Source organism: Palaemon carinicauda, chromosome 1, assembly GCF_036898095.1.
Source record: "Palaemon carinicauda isolate YSFRI2023 chromosome 1, ASM3689809v2, whole genome shotgun sequence".
In the NCBI taxonomy this organism is placed as follows: Eukaryota; Metazoa; Arthropoda; class Malacostraca; order Decapoda; family Palaemonidae; genus Palaemon; species Palaemon carinicauda.
Genome location: NC_090725.1, coordinates 70944730 through 70965842, shown reverse-complemented (window position 1 = coordinate 70965842; position 21113 = coordinate 70944730). Strand labels below are relative to the sequence as shown.

Sequence of the window (21113 nt, the reverse complement as noted above, 5' to 3'; positions counted from 1 at the left end):
GAAATTAGATATGTTGCCAATAGAATACGCTACTTTTGTTTGCTTGCCTCACCTAAGTTCACTCTGAAGAGGTTTTTTGGTCTTTTTCTCGTGATTCACCGGGGGTTAATTTTCAAGTGGCTGTTAAAGGTAGATTGTAGTTGTATTCAACTACGTCATTTGTTCCATTTTTGCTGGAAGTGATATTTGAAATTGTTGACTGATATAATTACTTTCTCCGTGAAGGAAATGGACCATCAACCTCTAAGGTAAATTGCTTTAAGAGGATTAGAAAGTAATTCTAGAAAAATTATCTCCTCCAATGTAGAAGATAACACCATGCACCTAAGCTGTATGATGCCTGCTTGGTAGAAGTCTGTGCACAGTTTTCTGAAGTAATCAAGGAAGGGGATAGGCCATGTTAGGTATATTAGGAATCAATCAAAACATTTCACATGAATTTTATGGTGCAGTAGTTGAAAGAGCTCTCAAGATAACTAATCATGTAATATCTTAATCTTTACAAGCAGTGTGTTTCTTTGAGAACACATTTTCTTGTTGAATATACATTTTATATGCGAATCATTGCTGTGTGGAAGTAATCTTACTATTATTCCACATGAAGTACTGTGAAATTTTAAAGTTTTCACATGAATAGTAGGAAATAAAAAGAAAGTCTGTGTTTTCATTTTCACTTGTATTTATCACCTAACATTAAAAAGAAAAATCTAGAAATCTGTGCTGAAGCTCAACTATTTTGCAAGTTATATTAAAAGATTCATATAAAGAACATTTACTAATGTATTCAATTCGCAAATGCCATTCATTTCAGAGCATTATATTTCATATGAAAATAAATGTTATTTTCAATGCTTCATTGATATGGAATACATTATACATATATATATATATATATATATATATATATATATATATATATATATATATATATATATATATATATATATATATATATATATATATATATATATATATATATATATATATATATATATATATATATATATATATATATATATATATATATATATATATATATATATATATAATAACATTACAGCACTGCCCTTATCCTTCTCTGTCCTTGATGATAACATTTAAGTATAAATTACATGTGAAAGTTTTATTCAAAACATACACACGCATGTTTAGTTGCATGTATGTCTGTATGCTTGCAATGTATTTCATACTTAAGTATACACCTAATGTATATAGTTTACTGAATAGATGGATATCCAGTATGTACCTATTATGTATTTGATATGAATACAGTATATATATATATATATATATATATATATATATATATATATATATATATATATATATATATATATATATGTATACATATATAATATATATATATTTATAATATATATATATATAGTTTATGTATATATATATATATATATATATATATATATATATATGTATATGTATATATATATGCATATATATACATGTGTGTGTGTGTTCATGTTTGTATTAATTTCATACTATAATGTTCTAATTGTATTACAACAATACCGGAGAACTATATTTTGCTAGCCATTCAATACATGGTTTATGTAATGAAAACTTTCATATGTAATTATATAGTTGTAGGTTTGGTATGTGCTTGTTTATTTTGGAATAAGGAGAATCACTGTAGAATAAGCATGGAGAGCTCTGACATTATTTGCCTCATCTGCAAAAGTTTTCACCTGTGAACACTATTTTATGCCCTTTTTTTTTGTCTTTCATGAGTAAATGATGGCAAAGGTACTCTACTGTATAAATCATAGCATAAACAGGATTGCTGTGAATTTTCAGATAATTGCTAAATAATTTGTCTTTTCTGAGCTCAACTGACTTTATAGCGTGCGGTAGTATACTTTATTGATTTCTCAATCCATAAACCATTAAGTAATATCTGTTCATACCCTGATGACGTTTGATTCTTGGGCAAAGTTTTTTGCATAAGCATTGAAAATATTGGTTTGTCAACTGATGTTTCCATATCACTGATAAGGTATAATTCATTCCCTTTATGATATTAAGCATTGATTTACTAGTAACTATATTTAACATTAGCCTTCAAGTTTTTAACCTTTACTATATTTGGGTTTTAATGTTTGATTTTGCGGTAATTTTCATCGTCTAAGTAGGATTAGCCCAAAAAAAATTAAAACTTAAGCTCATTTGCATTTAATTTGTGATTATTTTTTTTATTGATAGCAGTATTATCTTGTTTGGTTTTAATATTATAACCAAAAAAAAGGTAATTTTATATCCTTTCAGTTTCCCTTTCATACCTGTTTCTTTCAATTATTTATTATTCGTAAAATAAGTTTTTTTTAGATATGCAATTACAGAAGTCTATGAAAACTGAGTTTCAAGGTGCTCTCTTCGTTTTATTTTTAGAGATTCATCTATGCATTAAAAAGTATTTGAAGTTCTAATTTCATATATGATGAAACAAATATTTTGGTGTATATATTTGAAGTTTTCATAGAATGACTTCTGCATATTGTAATGGTTTTTGTAACTTAATATGATTTGTACTTTTAACCATATGTAAATACAAAACTAACATTAGATACAAATTCATAAAGTAGACGTGTGATATCTTTTAACTCCTTATAGTTGGCAGCTTAATTTTTTATGCATTTTGTATTTAAAATATATTATACATTGATGTAAATAATTAAATGTTCCATAAAGAAGGTGTACATTATATTCATTTTCAAGCTACGATTGTATAATGGCCTCGGCAGCTTAAATAACAAGCCTTTCCTGTATTTTCCCTCTTTCATTTTCTGGTTCGTTTAATTTTCTTTTATTTAATTCTCCCTTCTCTCACGTTTTTTTTTACTCTAAAATTATGTATACACTCAATACCTTTCAGTGAAAAGCGACAAAGAAAAACGATACCCATAGCATGATACCACCACAATGCGTTTACAGTATTGTAGCTTGTTACTTGTCATCTATTTATGATGAAGATTAAAATTATGCCAAATTGGCATATTTGAACATTTTTCAGACCTAGGTAACCCTGTGTCCTATCTTGTGTTGATGCTATGATATACATGTAATTGTGTTATGATTACGATATATTGCTTCCAAAGATGGTTTTAATATGCATATAGAGGTTAACCTGCCTTTTTCAATGCAAGAAGTTCATTCTTGTTTTGAAGAGCCCTCTGCTTTGTCTTACTTGACTGATCTTGAAGATATATAGTAAAAAAGACTTTTAGGGTTGTGATATGAATAGCTGTATTTTTCTGTTCAAAGAGAAATGGAGTGGATAAGATGAATGGTATTGTTAAAAGTAACTCAGCATAAAGAATCTGGCAGTTGGTTGCAGTAGTGAAGCTATACTTGGTTTCTGAAAAAAAAAGTGTTTTATTTACTGTTCAATAAGTAGGATAAGGGTAAGGAAAGCCTTAGAGAGAGGGTTTTGTTATATAACTGAATAGATTGAACAAACTCCCTTTGATATATGTACCGAGAAATTGAGAAAATATTTTGTACTGTTATTGAAACATTTGTATAAGTTCACGTGTATATAGTCGAAATTTCATCCCTAACTATGATGCTTTTATAGATTTTCATGAGAGTAGATTATGATAAATAGAAATTAGAAGTTTCACTGTATAAAAGGGAAATATTGAAAGCCTTAAAAGGAGGAAACGTAGGATTTCACTAAATCATTTCGCACCCATAAGAGGAATAGGTCAAGAAAACTAGAGCCACAAGGTTTTCAGAAAATCTTTAGGGATGAGGGTGTTAGCTTCACGAGATTTTTTTATCTTATATGATGTGGGTCAACTAAAGGGTGACAGACCAGGAATATGTCTGTGGACATTTCAAACATTAGCTCAGTGCTCTATTGTGGAGCTATAGCACTCAATGGAAGTTATTTTCATGGAAAAATTATCAAACTACCATTTATACATTTAAACAAGGTGTGGTTGCAGATTATGAAATTCGATTTATTGTGTATAAATATTATCATTCACAGTCATTTTGGTGAAGATGGGGTGTGGGGAAGTCAAGTCAAAGTACACTTTTATGTCAGTGCTATCAAGCTATGAGTACTGTACCTCAGAGCTTGATAGAATATAAGTATTACATAGTTTCTCTGATATGACATTGAATTACACTAGAACGTAACTTTAAAAAGATAACGTTTAGAGATATCCCTAATAATCCTATTTAATTTTATTTTTGTCCCCCTTATAGACAATCATTATATTAGATCATACTGTTGCATGTGAATGTACTTAATGTACCATAAGTACAATAGACACAAACTTTATTTATGTAAAAATGTGTCTTTACCCTCCGTTCGAAATATGACAGGTATAACGTTATTGTTTTGAACCCATTAAGACCTTTAGATGCAGATATGCAATGACTCTTGTAATTTTTCTTGATTTTGTGCCAAGTTGTTGAGATAATATATTCACAGTAACAGCAATGGTTGGCAAATACAAAATTGAAAAGGAATTGTTATTAATGTATAATTAAATTTTAAGGGAAGATAGCAATAACATAAGCTCTGGATTGGCGGTGATTTTTAGTGGGACTAGTTTACAATAAGGTCTCATGGTTTCAAGTGTTTATAGAACATCTTAAACAATTTTATTCTAAGATTAAGACAAATGATAAATGATACTCAGTAAGATTGTGATTTTAACTTAAGGAGGATATATCTTCTATTCATGATTGATTATTCTTATTACTGCACTATATTTGCTTGTTAAATAAAATTATTTAGGGGCAGAAAATAGACCTAAGAAGGATAGGTTAAATTCAGACAGAAACTATGATTTTATTTTCCATTCATGTAATTCTTTTTTAAATAGTATAATTGGATCTGTGAATTTTAATAAAGTTCCATTCTCAAAGATATATCTCTAAATCTATTTTTAATTTGGGGGACTATTTTGAATAATTTAGATCTCTTTGAGATTGATCGAGTTGATATTATTTCTATAAACCTCCCCTGAAGTTCATAAGGCTTCTCTGTCGAAGCTTGGTTATGTTGACGTTTACCTCTAAATCTAAAAATGTTCTTGTTCTCTTTTTTCCACTAGACTTATTCCATTAGTAAAGTAATGAGACAATTTAACAGTTAATAGCAATAACAATGGCTTGGGAAATAGGTATTGTCTTTACTTACAGTCTCTGTTTCATTCTTGAGTATTTAGTGTTTTAGAGATGTCTTCTACTGGATACCGCCATTATTGTTCAAGGACAAACGCACAATGTATTTCCGCCATCTTTAGACAATGCGCCCTACTAACGAGGGCAAATGATCATGGAAATTCAACCAAGGTTCTAGTTTCCTTTATTGTCTTTGTTACCTATCTGGTCAGTCTCTGATGTGACTTGAATTGGCAATGTTCACTCTCTTTCAGCTGCTTCACCCAGGCATTTGCGTGTCCAAAACTTTTGAAACCATATACAGTATTTTAATTTTTCATGGGTAATCAAACATAAATTAACATATCATTTGTAGAACACCAGTTTTAGAATTGTAGTAACTAAGAAAAAATGAAGGAGGCTTGCCAAGGCACTCATGCAAAGGCACTTGTTAACCATTTTATTACGTCTTTGGTGGTGGTTTGTTGGAAGTGCCTTTGCAACCTCAGTTTTCTATGTATGGTTTTAATCCGAGTATTAATTGGTTGTCTTCTTCGGAAATTGGAGTGTTGTCTAGTGATTTATGTTTCAGGGGAAATTTTATCCGTTCAGTTGTCGATGAAGGGCTCTGTTACAAAAAAAAATTCGTTCCTGAGAGAAAAAAGGGTTTTTTCATGAATTATTTTGACTGAAATTTTTCATTTGATGAAGGAATAGCACATAAGTTGGAGGTAAATATTGGAATAATTTTAGTTTGAAATTTTTTATATTTCCTTTAATGTTTTTGGTGCATTTTTAACAGCTAACAACTAGAGTTATCATCATTGCTTCGAATCAGCTGTTTTCACTTTTCCGCTTTGTGTAGAGCCTATATCGAGAATATGAGTACTTATTTCTACAGAACAAAAACTTAAAATTCTCTCTCTCTCTCTCTCTCTCTCTCTCTCCCTCTCTCTCCTCCTCTCTCTCTCTCTCCTCTCTCTCTCTCTCTCTCTCTCCAAACTATCCTTTTAAAGGGGCAATGATATAAAGTTTGTTGCATTTTTGCTTGATAAGCTATGTGTAGGGAACCTTCTCTTATATCAGCTGGTGGCCCCATTTCCCTTCTCTCCAACCTCCAACTCCAATAAAAACATGGGTGTACGTTTTAAAAGAGGAAAATTCTTTGCAAAGAGTCAGGGAATTTATTAAATAGTGAGTGATTCAGAACTTTAGATAAAATTGCATTAAAAATAGACTGCTATTTAATTTTACACTGATTATTATTTACTGAAAAATATAGGTAAACAGTTCATATACCTGATATAGAATGCATATTTTTTCAGTGTAAATTTTTCTATTGTTACATTTATATTTATCATTTATTGCATTATAGGGCATATTAACAACCTGCAACCGCAAAATTAATGTAACATCTCTAGTACTCCAAAAGTACTCTATTACTTTTAGGTAAAGTTGTAATTTGATAGATGAAATCATATTCAGATATTAAATTGACATTCCTCCAATTTGCTATACCAAAATCCTTTCCTTGGTACTAACATGATATAGAGACAGCTGAGATTAACAAAGAGGAAATATCTATGCTACTGAAAGCAACAATAGAGGTTTAATCTCTTTTTTTTTTTCAGTGTTTTAAAATCGCACTTGTAGGGTACCCAAAACTTCAAGATAGTTCTGTCTAATACGGTATATAGTTGCACAAATCTTTTTGAATAGGAGATAGTATGTATTTCTTGGTAGTGAAAATGTTATAGTGTTTAGTGTACAGTTGACTTCATAAAGCTTCTTGAGCAAAAAATAAAATGTAATTCTTTATCTATGTGGCTACCGAAATTGCGTTGGTTATCGTTAAGTGTGTTTTCATGATTAGTTTCTGTTGCAAAGTTGTACATTAACAGGAGGTAAAACGACCGCTTGCCAAGTGGGACAGAAACTTCAACATTAATTTCCTGGGCATTTTTCATCATGTAGCCTTATCATGCAACCAATTATCTTCATTCTATTGCTACTTATTTTTTACTCTTTGTCACTTGAATGAACTCTCTTTCTGTAAACTGGCTTTTCACTGGCTAGTTTCGATTTTCACACTGAATAGTACATTATAGCCAGGTTAAGTTTAAGATTATTCTTAATATCAAAACTTTATTTTTTACAAGATTTGAAGCTGCCTGTTTTTCTAAACCCATACGAAATATATATAATCACTGATGAATAGGCTTAGGCATAATAAGATTAGTAGATATTTCAAATGACAACTCTCTGTAGATAGAAATAATAAATTTTAACTCTACCTGCGATATAATGTTTAGGAACACAGAGTGCCTGATCAAAGCTAGAAAGGAATATTATTTGCATAGTCACTAGCAAGTATACATAATACTTCAAAATGGTAGTTCAAATTGGATACTGAGGTTAGCCTAAAGAATCTACATACTCATTTATATCAACTGTTCTTTTGAGATAATTATAACATTTCTAGCAGTTTGTATAGTGAATGCTATCCTCAATATGCCCACGTTATACTCTAAGTTTACTTTTGCAGATAATTCTAGGTCCTGGAAATTTTATAAGCTTCACTACAGTAATTTGAATATCTCAAAAAATTATAGCCTACAATCTTGTGATGAATGGAGAGCCTTAAAATACAGTAAAAGGAATTATCAATCCTAAAGAGAGTTTTATAGTGTTGAACACTTAGTTCTGGCTCCTATTGCTTATAACCATGCAGCACAACAGAATGGAAAATTTTTATTTAAGTAATTTACATGAAATCCAATATGGGAATATTTACAGTACGTTGAAAATACATACACTATCAATAGCACAATTTGGACAAATACTGAGCAAGTACTATAGATTATTAGTTTAACGCTTACACATAAAAACACAGTTAGGTTGAAATAAAGGCTGGAAGCCACGTTAATTACAAAGTATGAAACTAGTAAGTGATTGTGGTCTGAGACATCTTACAGCGCAAATATTTTACTTTACCTCCATCCTCAACCCATCTGCTTGGTTGCTCCTATATGCGTTTGCATATTGCATTCCACAGGTGAACAGTGAGAACCTGAAATGTACGTTTGTTTAAAATCTGACTACTGTATCATTAAGATATATTTTTGTATTTCGTTGAGTGCATTTGTACCCCTGTGTCCTATGGGAATGTTGTAAGAAGAACCATACCATTTGATGTTGTGATATCTAATTCCCCCTCTGTTGATAAGGAGATTCTGTAACAGACCCATGCAATTGCACCGATTTGGCCCAATTCATTTTCTACTGCTTCTGGTTGCCTGTGGTACTATAGATATGACATCACAGGTAGCTGTCATGATGACCAGGTTTGCTTTCGTGGGTTGGCTGCCAATCATGAGCAGAAAGTCCCATTTTTTTTCTTTTGTTCATGAGCACTGTTAAATGGTTGCAGCACTGTGGAACACCTAAGCCCTTAGGGGTAGGCCTAGTTTGGTATGCTCTTTAAGCTTCCAGCCAGAAAATTTCTCAGTCATTCCATTCTGTGTAAAGAAGCAAAAACAGTGCAGATATAAGATTGAATTTAGTTTGTCGCTGTAGGCGCAGTAGGGAAAACTGGATCATGTTGACCTGCACCCTAACTGACTTTCCTGAAGCTGATAGCAACACTAGTATCTCACTCTCATTCACATTATTGCAGATTCCCAATAAGTTATATAGTACTACAAGGAAAGAACTATGGTAAAGGAAAGAAATTAGTCAGAAAGATATGTAATTTCAAATGAATGACGCAAAGATTTTTTTTGAGATAGTATTAGTTATTAGTAAGATACAGATACAGTAAATTTCTTTAACCTTTCATCGATTATTTTATAGCTAATTTTTATGTTGTACAACTGTCGTTTTGCTATTAATTATGCACTGTATATTATTCTAAAGCCAGGATCTATAAATTATATACCCTATAATTAGAAATGACTTACATATAGTGGAAAGGATAAATGAAAAGATTTTTACCATAAGTTGCTATTTTGAACTAAGTTTCTTTTATACATTGACCTTCTGTTCTTGTTTATTATTAGGAGCAGTATTTTCCTTCCGCTCTCTATTGTATATACAACCAACTGATATGTATAACTAAAAAGGTTTTTAAATGAAGGCTAGCCTAAACTAACACAGTCAACATATATTACCATAGGCTACGGTAATTATGAAATTGTATTTATGATATGTGCTAACGGTATTACTATAGTTAGAGATTAACACTGGTAATTATTTCTGATATGATGCTGGTTTATAATGAAATTGATTAAATAAGAAAGTTCATTGTAAAAATTAAAAGTAAAACAAACTCGGTAAATAGTGTTCTATTCTTCCCCATTGACTACTAGGGTAGTCTTGGGTATACTGATTGACCAATTGCCATAACTGTTATCCCTTAGGCACCAAGACATATGGTTAACAAAGACTTATGTTAGTAGGACCAAATTGTCACATTTTTCTTATATGAGAACTGAAAATTAGAGGAAGGGTAAAGGGGAAAGTCAAGCAGAATGAGACCAAAGGGAATGGAGTCAATATGATGATCAAAAGCTATGCAACTGGGTATAGAAGGGTATAAGTAAAGAAGCTTTGTTTTTATAACAATGCTTGTATGCTCTCGTGAAAGAACATGATTGTAGTTGGGAGTACCATCCTGACAATTGATGTGATAGAAATTCCTTTATTAGCTCTTTTATATAGTTTTGTTAACTTTCTTTCATGTGTTTTTTTACTATTTAAATTATACATTAGATATATACATTTTTGTTGCTAGAGTTTTGGGCCATGTCATTTCAACTCTTATTTAATGATGAGGTTACTTTCTCTCGAGGTTTGGTATATCTCTATTATGCTAAATTAGTGTTTTGAGGGGCAAAGAAAATTTTATCCTCCTATAGCTGTAAACTAGTAGTAGGGACCATTTTGCATTCAGATTACCTATTTAGAGATATTTTTTATAAGAGTGGCTGAGCCTGTTTCAAAGAATGCTAACTAGTTGTTGTTATGCTTGTAACAAGAGGAGCTTAGTGCTCAGTGAGAAACTATAACAACAGCATCTGGATCCGATGAAAAAGCGCTTTATTTAGAATCAAAATGCAGTCCTCGAGGAGGCTGATTGGCTTTTACGGGCAAATTTTAGTTTTTTATTGAACTATTGAAATAAATAACAGTAGTTACCACCCCCATGAGTAATTATTTTGTCATCGGCCACAGTTATTCTATTCAATTACTTTGAAATAAATAATCCTCATTTAAGACAATATCTGCTTCGAATTGTTTTGTAATTGATACACACAAAATTGATAGAGAGATGTCTCGAAAACTTCTTATCACCAAAGGTTTTCTCACATGATAGGAATTCATTGTATGTTAAAGAAAATTGCTCTTTGCAAACTGGCTGCATGCGTATTATTCTAGAGTCTTGTGGCTTAGTTGCACTGCACATTCTTTCTGCTTTGTTACTATTACAGTAAGTTTTGTGGGTATGCTAATTTTCAACTTCACAATGCATCTATATATCTTGCATTTTTAGTTTTGGGTATTGAGTCTTTTGGGGAAGTTTTTATGGACTGAAATTTCATTATTTCTATGATCCTACCCTGATGTTCATATTTCTTCTCTCTGGAAGTTTGGTTATATTGATGTTTACCCCTAAAACAATAAATTTCCTCATTTTCTCTCCTTCCAATAGATTTATTCCTACATTAATGTAATATAATGTGACAATCTAGCTGTTAATGGCAATAAAGCAATAGATTGGGCAAACCACTCTGGTTTTGTCTTCAATCTATGTGTCACTTTTGGTGGGCCCTGCCATTCAGATTATTCAGATTTAGATTTTTAGTGTTTTTTTTTTTCATTTGTTTCTGGGATTTGATAACTATTGTTGTATAAATTATTCAAAGGAATTGATTTTTGATTATTATGATCTGTATACTCTTTGTTATTGGGATAATATTGTAATGTAGGTTACCATATTGTGAGAAGTGCAAAGGCCTCTTTTTTCCTGATATAGAAAGAAATTTCCTTTGGTTGATGACTAAAGGTTCAAAGCATAAAAGAACATTTCCTTAAAGTTCAGGAGGAAATCCAGATAAGACTAAGCTAGTCATTATGGGGGGGGGGTGCAATTACGATAATGATACAACTGCACTTAATGAGTCTAGTTTTGATAATGATCAGCTTTATTAGCTCTTAATTCTTTGATGTATCTAAGAAGCCCAGTGAATGGAAGGTCAAGGGCAGTAATTCTGAACTAACCTGCCCCATTTCAAACCCTAATCTGAAATCTCAAGTTGTCGAGTCTAGTGGTTCTAGTGCTCCATCCAGTAAGGGTTTTGATGGTGCAATTCACGTTACACATTCATAGATGTCTTTATTAACCGTCAAATTCCTGAAACACTAGCTTCACTTTTCTATAGCTAGATTGTAAGGCAAAGAACTAAGTTTGTAGCCTGGATTCTAATACTGTATCTCTCCATTCTCTGAAGTAATTACTATAAAGCTACCTCACATCATAAGATTGCCTTAGAACAAAATGTATCTGTTAAAGTTTTGACAAAACTGTTCAGTTGCATCATGTTTCAGATGGCAATGCACATAGTCTACTTGCAAGCTTGGCTATTTTTTCATCACAGGCTAACTCATAATGGTGTAGATGTAGTCACTAGTACCTCAACTGCCTAATCCTCCATCAAAACAAAGAAAAGACAAATAACCCGACTGTGATGAGATATCTCCTTTTTAATCATTACGGAAATTGATTTCTGAAAAGTATCCAAATTAGTTGCCTAACAGATTCTGATGCTGCTTATTCTTCCAATTTGTCTGAAATGGCTACTTCTAAGAAGACTTATACTCCTATAGCATGGATTATTTTTTATTTTATACATAAATTTGAAAGCCACCAATAAGAATTTGAATCTTGTTTTGAATTATCTGACTCTAGACAAAACGATATCAGATGAGACTGACAAGTTTGTAGAAGTCTTTGTGTGGTCTGTGATTAAGATGGTGGAACAGGTTTGTGCCTCTGTTTTTTGAAGAGTGCTGAGACACAGAAACATTAACTTATTTCTTCCCCTATTTGGGGTCCTGTTTTGAGGTAATTGCCCAAATAGGTACTAGGGCACAAAGGGACACTTTGAGGTTACTTTTTAGGAATACCCATGGCTTGCCCTTAAGCCAGTACCTTCTATGGTCTTGGAATTGTCTCCTTCAAGAAATTCCTTTTGTAACTGGCAAAGCATCACGACTCCGCTGAAATAGATGTTCCAAAAGAATTGTGAACATAACTCTTAGATCTTATCAGAGACCGCTAAGACGGCCCTTCCCTGTAAATTCCTGCAGGAGGAGGATTTTTCCACTTTCATCACGTTTGGGAGAATATTAGTCCCGATCCATGGGTACTGGCTGTAGTCAATGAAGATTACCGTTTTCCCCTAACCTACAATCCATTCCTATCCAAGGAATCAATTCCATGTCCAGGTTGTCTGTATATCAACTATAGAAAAGGAACATATTTTTAGATTAGATATTGTGAGAATTAAAAAAAGAAAAAAAAAAAAGATTTTAGAGAAGAATTCTTGAATAGGTTTTTCCTAGTCCGCAATATGTCAGGTGTTTGTATGCCAGTTTTAGATGTCTTGAATCTCAACAAGTTAACAGTTTTAAAAAAGTTTTTAATACAAACACACTCAATATTTTTGCACGCGGTGATGATAGGAGTTTGGATATTTTTAATTGACCTTCCAGATACATATTTTCACATACCTGTTAATCTTAATAAGAAAAAAGAAATATCTTTGTTTCATACCAATTCATACCTGTCAGTATGTCTAGAAATTTTTAATTGGCAAGTTTGACTGAACGTAACCTTGTTTACTACGTCACTGAACAAAAAGATACTGGTGTTTTGTTAACCAGTTCCAGAACCCTTAGCATGAAGGTTACAACACTAGTCGAATCTGGACCTCTGACCATGAAGGGAATGGTTCACTGATCTGTGACCTCTGTTGTTGGAGTGTCCAAAAAGGTTGCCGTAAAGAACCAATCTTCCAAAACAAACAGCTTTGTTGGTGATTTATCCAAATATGCTATATCTATCCATATTCTCAAAAACTTAGAGGTTTTTACAGTCTTCTAGATAGTCTGTTATAGGTTTCAAAAGACATTCTACTAATTATCTGTATCAAAGTCAATGGAATGAGTATTTTGATTGGTGTTAAATTTTTTATGTTTCCTACTTTATAAAAAGGAACTTTATATTTCAGCCAATAGTGGATATAGATCCACACTAAATTGAATTAGTTTTATTCCTTTCAGGTATTGTAAGGTTTGTGCTTAGGGCATTTAGTAGTGAAGGACCTCCAATACTTAGGTGTAAATTTGGAAATTTAGGTGACATTTTACTATATTTAAAAGGTTTTAGTTTTGAACCTTTAAAAGATCTATTGATTAAAGATATCACAGCTAAAACATCATCCTATATGTATTGGCATCAGCTAAAGGCACAAGATGGCTGGAAGCGCTACCTTTTAAGGTAGGGTTTGAGGAACATCAGATCATTTCAAGATTAAAGGTTTGCCTCAATTCTATCAAATCCCCTCCTCCTGTCTTGTATTACGGGACTAGATTTCCAAATCCTCCTCCTTCAAAAAATGTTTTATCTTGTCAAAGATTTGGTCACAAATGCTCGCAAAGAGTTAGATCCAAGTCTAATGAAAGATTTGAAAGATGGGGTTCATGATACTAGAAGTGCAGCTATTAAACATGTTATTTTTTGCAAAAATTGTTTTTTGAAGGGGTTTTAGGATCAGTTAAATGACGCGCCAAGTTGATTTTCGCCAAGCATTCTCTTAGAGAACCATGGTTTGCTTCTCAAAATTGGTGGGTTTTAGGTCGTGTAGCTAATGATGACATAACAAATGCAGTCTGTTATGGGCGGGTTTAATTCTTAATATTCTCGTTTTAAAAACAATAATTTTAGTTATGCATGCTGGAGTTTATATAATTAGTAATTAGGAAATAAAGTAATATTTAGGAAAACTGGAATTCTGTGTCCCAAAATTCATTTTGAGACCGTTTGTTGCCATAAAACTTAACTACTAATAATTCTGAATGTTAATTGATATTATAATTTGGTAGGCGTAAATTTCATATCCCTTTCCTTCACTGGTGTGAGTTAGCAATATGAACTTCTGGGGAGGTTAATAACAGTAAATTTAAATTTGGTAATCGGGTGTCGGTGGGGTAGTCCAACTGTGTTTCTCTAGGGCCTGTCACGGCCCTCCCCTTTGATGAAGGGATTATCTAAATGGAAGACAGCCTGTGAATAGTGGTTTTCACACGCCCCTGTTGTATACACGACACCCACAAGGTGATCGCGCGACGGTAGTAACCTCTGCATTCCATGCTTTTATCTTTCTCTAGTATATTTGGAAGATTTATATTAGAATAGGGTAAAGAAGGACTTCTTTCACCGGCCGTCACAGGTCTCTTCCCAGAAATAGATTTTTCCTTCGTCAAAATCTCTTTTCTATACTCACTTGATGTTCATATAAATGCCCACCCTTCTTCCCACTGAATTTTCATGTTATGAGAATTGGGAATAGTTTCGATCTCAAGACTGATTATTAGGACAGTGTGAATCGTCCAATCCTTCGGTGGTTTATTGCCATAAGGGTAAATATTGATTGAAAACGTAGCCTCCAGAGAGAAGTAAGCTGAACATCTGGTGACTATAGAAATAACAAGTTTTAATATTAGAATTCCGCTTGTACTAATATTTTGATTTATTACTTGGTCATTTTTTAAAGGCTTTTATTGTATAAAATAAAAAATAGACATTTGTCCAGGTTCAAATAATAATTGTAAGGAAAGAGTAGGATTGTTACTTGTTTGCTTGTCGAAGTTATTATTTCAGTGTTTCTGTAAGCTTTGTTAACTATTCACCAATGAAAGGTTGGTAGTTTTGATATCTAAATAAATGGGAAGTTAATGAACTGTAATTATACAAAAGCTAAGTAAGATTTTTATGATGATTATATGGAATCCATTAGTACTGTAGGTGATGTTTTAAAAGTTTGGTTATTCCTATAGTATTTCATGTAGGAAAATAAGAGAAAGTACGTTCGAAACTAAAAAATGTGGAAGTATTTATGCATCACATCTTACTACACATTCCTCTTTCGGGAGGGAACATTGTTTTTACAATAACAGGTGGTGATTCTTTTCCAAAGGCTTTTCTATTTAGAATAAAGTTTTCTTTTATTTCAAATTAATAGTTCCAAATAGATAATTACTTCTGATATTGAAAATTGTAGATTCTTTTGCATGAACTATCCAAGTATCCATGCCAAGGGACCCTAGAGAATTCGTTTGTCTAGACCTCCTTTTGCATAGTTAGTGCCACTCTTATGGTATAACTTCTTCTGGAATATACATATATTGGAGTTATTTTAATTTATGGTGTGAATTGTGTAGAATAAGATGTAAACGTTCGATTTGTAATTTAAGTTTTGCTTTACAATTCCCTGGACAATAATGGAATTTATCAAACCACCAGTAAAGGGATTCATGCCTGTCCCAGACAGCATCCTTGCCCCTAGCTTAACGATCATATCAAATAAGATTGTGAAAACAAGATATTCCTCGTTGACCAATGAAGGAATATGGTATTGGGAATCGTGTCTAAAAGGGCAAAATGGTCATGATTGTTTGCCTATATGAAGAGCTGTGAATTGTGCTTTGTGGATCCAACCATAATGTCATTGAATATTTCTGTGTTAATCTTTAAAAAACTCCACCCTTTATTTATGGAAAATACCCACTAATATAATGAATGGAAATTTTCTGTGCTACTAGCACTAATACAATTAAGCCGACATAAAAATAAAATAAAAAGTATCATGCATTAATTCTCATCAATACTGATGAACATCACAAATAATAAAAAGAAAATGATAGAGTTTTTAGCTGTAGCATCCCCTTTCCTCCCCTAACCTTTGAGTGTACAGTATAATGCTCAATTCATCTTTTTAAGGGAAGGGAGTTGTAAACATTACTGAAAGTTATGGTCATCATCTTCATGGGACTGTGGTCTTCTTACTTGTTTATCAATGATATGATATAATGTAGTGAAAACGTTTACAAATATTTCAGTATATTAATCTTCAGGTATTAATCAAGTCCATCAATAAAGCCCTGTAGCCTATTATTATCATCAGAAGTCCCATTTAATGCAATTATAATTTGGCCTATAGGCTTATTTGTCGAGTCAATAGGTGTTACCCTAAACGCATTAAACATCCATTAAACCGATTATATCATTTTACTAGGCTGACCCATTGGAACATTTGCACCGTTTTGGACAAGCATAAATATGAAATAAACATATAGAAAATAAAGGTATTAGTACCATAATATGATTAAATGTACTGATTGATAATAGGCATCAAAACAAAATTACACTTGCCACATTTGTGAGCTGAGGAAGAAATATGTTTTATTATAATTTTTGAACGGTAGATCTCAATTCTAAGCCAGATAAAAGTCATCATCCTGCAAACAGAAGGAGCCTAAGCTAGTCTGTATCACAAGTGATGATATATAAAATTAAAACTAAAGTTATAGTGATTATTCAATTATTTAATAAAACAATATTAAATATTGAAAGAGTAATATTGTAAGCAAAGTACTAAGTCATTGTTGGTCTTTTCCTGAAATAGAATTGTGTTATAGAAACAAACTTAACATGGTGTTATATGCATGTGAGTTAAGCAAAGTGCAAAGTACAATATCCATTCCGAAATGTGAAATAATAATACCGTAGTTATTGACTAATCCTGCGTTGCTAACCAGCTCTGAATATAAAGCTAAGTGACACCCAACTTGCTGTATATTATACGTATAATTTCTCAAATAAGGTGACCTTGTTTCAAGAATATCTTTCCATTTGTCTGTAGAGTCATATGGGAATGCTGTACATACAATACATAAATCAAGATATTTTATTACCACGCGAATCGGCTGAAAAATAAAGAATATGAACAAGTCACTCTCATTAGAATGGTTTAGTGGTAAATGGCTAAAAGATTATTGATCATGGGATCTAGTATTACTTAAGGGCTTTGTAGTAGAAGTGATAGAACCATTAATTCGTTGAATTTAGAAGAAAATACTATAGAGCACTCGTTCAGTTGTATTTTATATAGAGAAGGTAGAATATGTTTATCACTAATTGCATCAGTCCAGAGAAATGTTTAACCTTTATAAGTCTGATGAAAGTGGCAAGCTACAACCAAACATCAAAGAAAAGATTACCCTTACTCTAAGAACCTCCATCTTTATACCACCTTGCTTCTTCTGACTATTTTTCACCTAGCAGTTCCATCAGGGCAAAAAATTGAGTTACAGGGAGGTGTTGTTGGTACAGTTTGTTGAAGCCTGCGAAAAACTTCATTCTTTCTCAGCAGACGCCCACAGATGACTCGATGTCCTACTAATGGCCGTGCCTTTGAACAGCTACCCCTCACAATCACGCATGTTGTGCTAATAATAAGTTTATTTTGCTAACGTTTACTTGATAAAAATATTTGTATTCATACAATTTAAAGCAGTAGATGTAATTCTTATATCTATATTGATAGAATAGGCAATATTGTAGAAAGCTCCTTAAACCTCAGTATACTTTATCACTAACAAGGGAATTTATTTGAAACTAGTTAAAGCTCAGATAATGTAAACTTGTTTAGTATTTGCTGATTTGAGTCATTGTAATTAGAATTTTCATAGCATGGCTGTAGAGCATTTTGTAGTAGAGATATGCCTTGCATGTGTGTTAGAGAGTAAAATTTGCCTTGCATTGGGTGATTTTGTGTAATAGGCGATGTTGCAGCTTTTATAACCAAGCTTTTATGCTAGGTTCTAGTTCTTCGGCAATGATGTTGACCTATGAGCTTGTAGACAGAAGCCAAGACTCTCCAAAGGTGTGTGGTGGCTGCAGCATCGCCCCATAATAAATCTTTCCATGCATTTGAGTTTGACCCATTGCTCTTTCCTACAGGAACTGTCAATAAATATGGAACGCTCCCAGCTAGTCAGCGTGGTTCTGAAAGATCTCTGCCAGCAGCAGCACTTAGGGATGATCGTGAACACAGTGGCTATTTTAGCGATCGGAATGACAGCTACGGAAGTCGCCGAGACCTATACGACAGAGGCTACATGAGTGATCATGACCGAAGGTTAGTTTCTGTGTATTGTTCTGAGGGTTAGATTATTCATTTGCTGTAATGGTTTACTGTGTATTGCTGAAAGATGTTACAACTTTATAAGACATTAAGAATAAGCCCATGTGTTGAAGAGGTTACTAAACGACCCACTGGATTAAGATTTAGGAAATGCCACTTTGTAAAGTTATCTGGTTTTATTTTTGTGGAATCTATTATCCACTAAACATTGGGCACAGCAATGAAGCAAACGCTTAACTTGAGAGTTCAAGATCAGTGGTTTTTCATTAATTCAAATTACCATTATCATCACATTTTTTATTGTGGATTCTCACACACACACACACATATATATATATATATATATATATATTTATATATATATATATATATATATATATATATATATATATATATGTATATATACATATATATATATATATATATATATATATATATATATATATATATATATATATATATATATATATATATATATATATATACATATGTAAATAGATACATACATACATACATATTGCACTTGGAAATCACGTTTCCCTGTGATTTTTATGCATTATATATATATATATATATATATATATATATATATATATATATATATATATATGTATATATACTTATACATATGTAAATATCTACTGGATATATACACTTTATATATGTATATAAATATTTTCTCCAGTTCCACCTCATCCATAACCCTCCTCATCACATCCATCAATCTGATCGTTTTACATTCCACACTCGTCTTCCCAACTGTTGATATGTTCTTAGCTCTGATGATTGGTTCCACCTTCTTCCGTCATATTACATAGCCATTAACTCACACAAGCTTCTCCAGACTTCTTTGCATTACTTATACCTCACGTTCTTTTTATATCTTGACTCGCCCTCTTTTCTATTAGTGATATTCTTGCAATCCCTACGCCACTCTCTTCTCGGTAATTCCAGCAGTTCCTCCTCTCTATGTGACTAATGTTTTGCAGCTTTCATTGTTCTGTTTTAGCACGGTTCCATCTTCCACCTGAATGTTTATATCTGTATGTCCTTATCGACTACTAATCAAACATACAATTCTTCTTCGCCCAATGAGTTGACTACTGCACTGTAATTGTTCAGTGGCTGCTCTCTTCTTGGTAAGGTTAGAAGAGACTGTAGCAGCCTTTTAGGAGGACACTCCAAAATCAAACCATTGTTCTCTATTCTTGGGTAGTGCACTAGCCTCTGTACCATGGTCTTCCTCTGTCTTGGGTTAAAGTTCTATTGCTTGATGGTAAACTTGGGTACCCTATTCTATTTAATTTCTTTTCCTCTTGTTTTGTTAAAATTTTTATAGTTTATATAAGAAATATTTAGTGCTGTTATAGTTCTTAAAATATTTAATTTTTCCTTGTTTTCATTCCTCACTGGGCTATTTTCCATGATTTGGCTCCTGGGCTTATAGCATCCTGCTTTTCCTACTAGGTTTGTAGTTTAGCAAGTAATAATAATAATAGTAATCATTAGCTCTGTTTTTCCAATGTTCACTCTCAATCCTCTCCTTCCTAGGGATCTTTTCTATGCTAAATACCTTTCTTGCATTTCTTCCTGTGTTTGCCACAATGACTAAATCATTCGCAAACATCAGTTCCCATAATTCCTCACTGTTCCTTAATTCAGACGTCAAAGTGTCTTTTATGACGAGGAACGAGAACGGACTCGGAGTTGATTCCTATATTTTGTCTATCTGGTGGTTCTTCTTGCCCCTTCACAGATCATCCGCACCAACCCTACTAATTTCTCTGGCACTCCTTCTCAAACACCAATAAACTAACTTTCTTGGTACCCTGTCATGCGTCATTTCGATATCCACAAAACACGTAAATTTTTCAGTCTAGATTCTTCTCTCTGATTTGTCTTATATAAATAGCATCCACTGTGCTCTTTCCTTTGGCAGTCCAAAACTGCTACTCAGTTATATCTGTCAACTTTCTCAACCTTCCTTCTGCTATACTTTCTAGTACTGTGTGTTAAATACAGAGTCGAAAAACTATGTAATTGCCATAGTTTAACGCGTTTCCTTTGTGTATATTTAATTTAAGCATCTAAATATCTTCCCAGTCCCTTGATATTTCCTCTACATCCCAGTCTTTTCAAATAGTATTTGCACTCTTTCCCTTGATTTCCCAATGCGTCAATCATTTCTATTGTTACCTCTGACTTTCCTGCCGCCTTATTTATGTTTCCTTTCATTATGGCATTCTCAACTTCACTCTCTTTGATGTTAGATATTGGTTCCTCTATTAGAGGAACATTTTTCTGTGCTTTACACTCCTCAGTATTCAATAGATGTAAAAGAAATAGTCTCTCCATCTTCTCATGATTTCTGTTTCCTCTGTTTAGATATTTCCATTTTTATCTTTAATAATTCCTACCTCCCCAACATTTTGCTGTTTTTTCTTCTCGCTTATGCAATTCTGTAGATTATCTTTTCTCCCTCTGATGTTCCCATCACTCATACCATTCTCACCAAGGTTTTCCCTCTGCAATCACTACCAATGTCTTTCTTTCCCTCATTGTCCATGTATATTCCTCTCTTGTATAGTAGTTGTGATCTTCTTTCCCCCTTGTTCTGACTATACTCCTTTTCTTCCATGTTTGTTTTCCCTGTTTCTGCTTACCTTTTGTCCTTCCACACAACTCTGATGCTGTAGCTGCAGGTACCACAAT

The 21113-nt window shown here is 32.6% G+C and overlaps 1 protein-coding gene across 4 annotated transcripts in view; it reads left to right on the top strand.

Moving 5' to 3' along the window:
* The window catches only part of sif (still life), a 1404800-nt gene that overhangs the window by 853164 nt on the left and 530523 nt on the right, over window positions 1-21113 (top strand). For all 4 annotated transcript variants that reach the window (XM_068381983.1, XM_068381997.1, XM_068381990.1 and 1 more), the window contains one exon: window positions 18218-18395. In XM_068381983.1, coding sequence (XP_068238084.1) covers window positions 18218-18395 — 178 coding nt within the window. The remainder of the gene's footprint in view (window positions 1-18217; window positions 18396-21113) is intronic.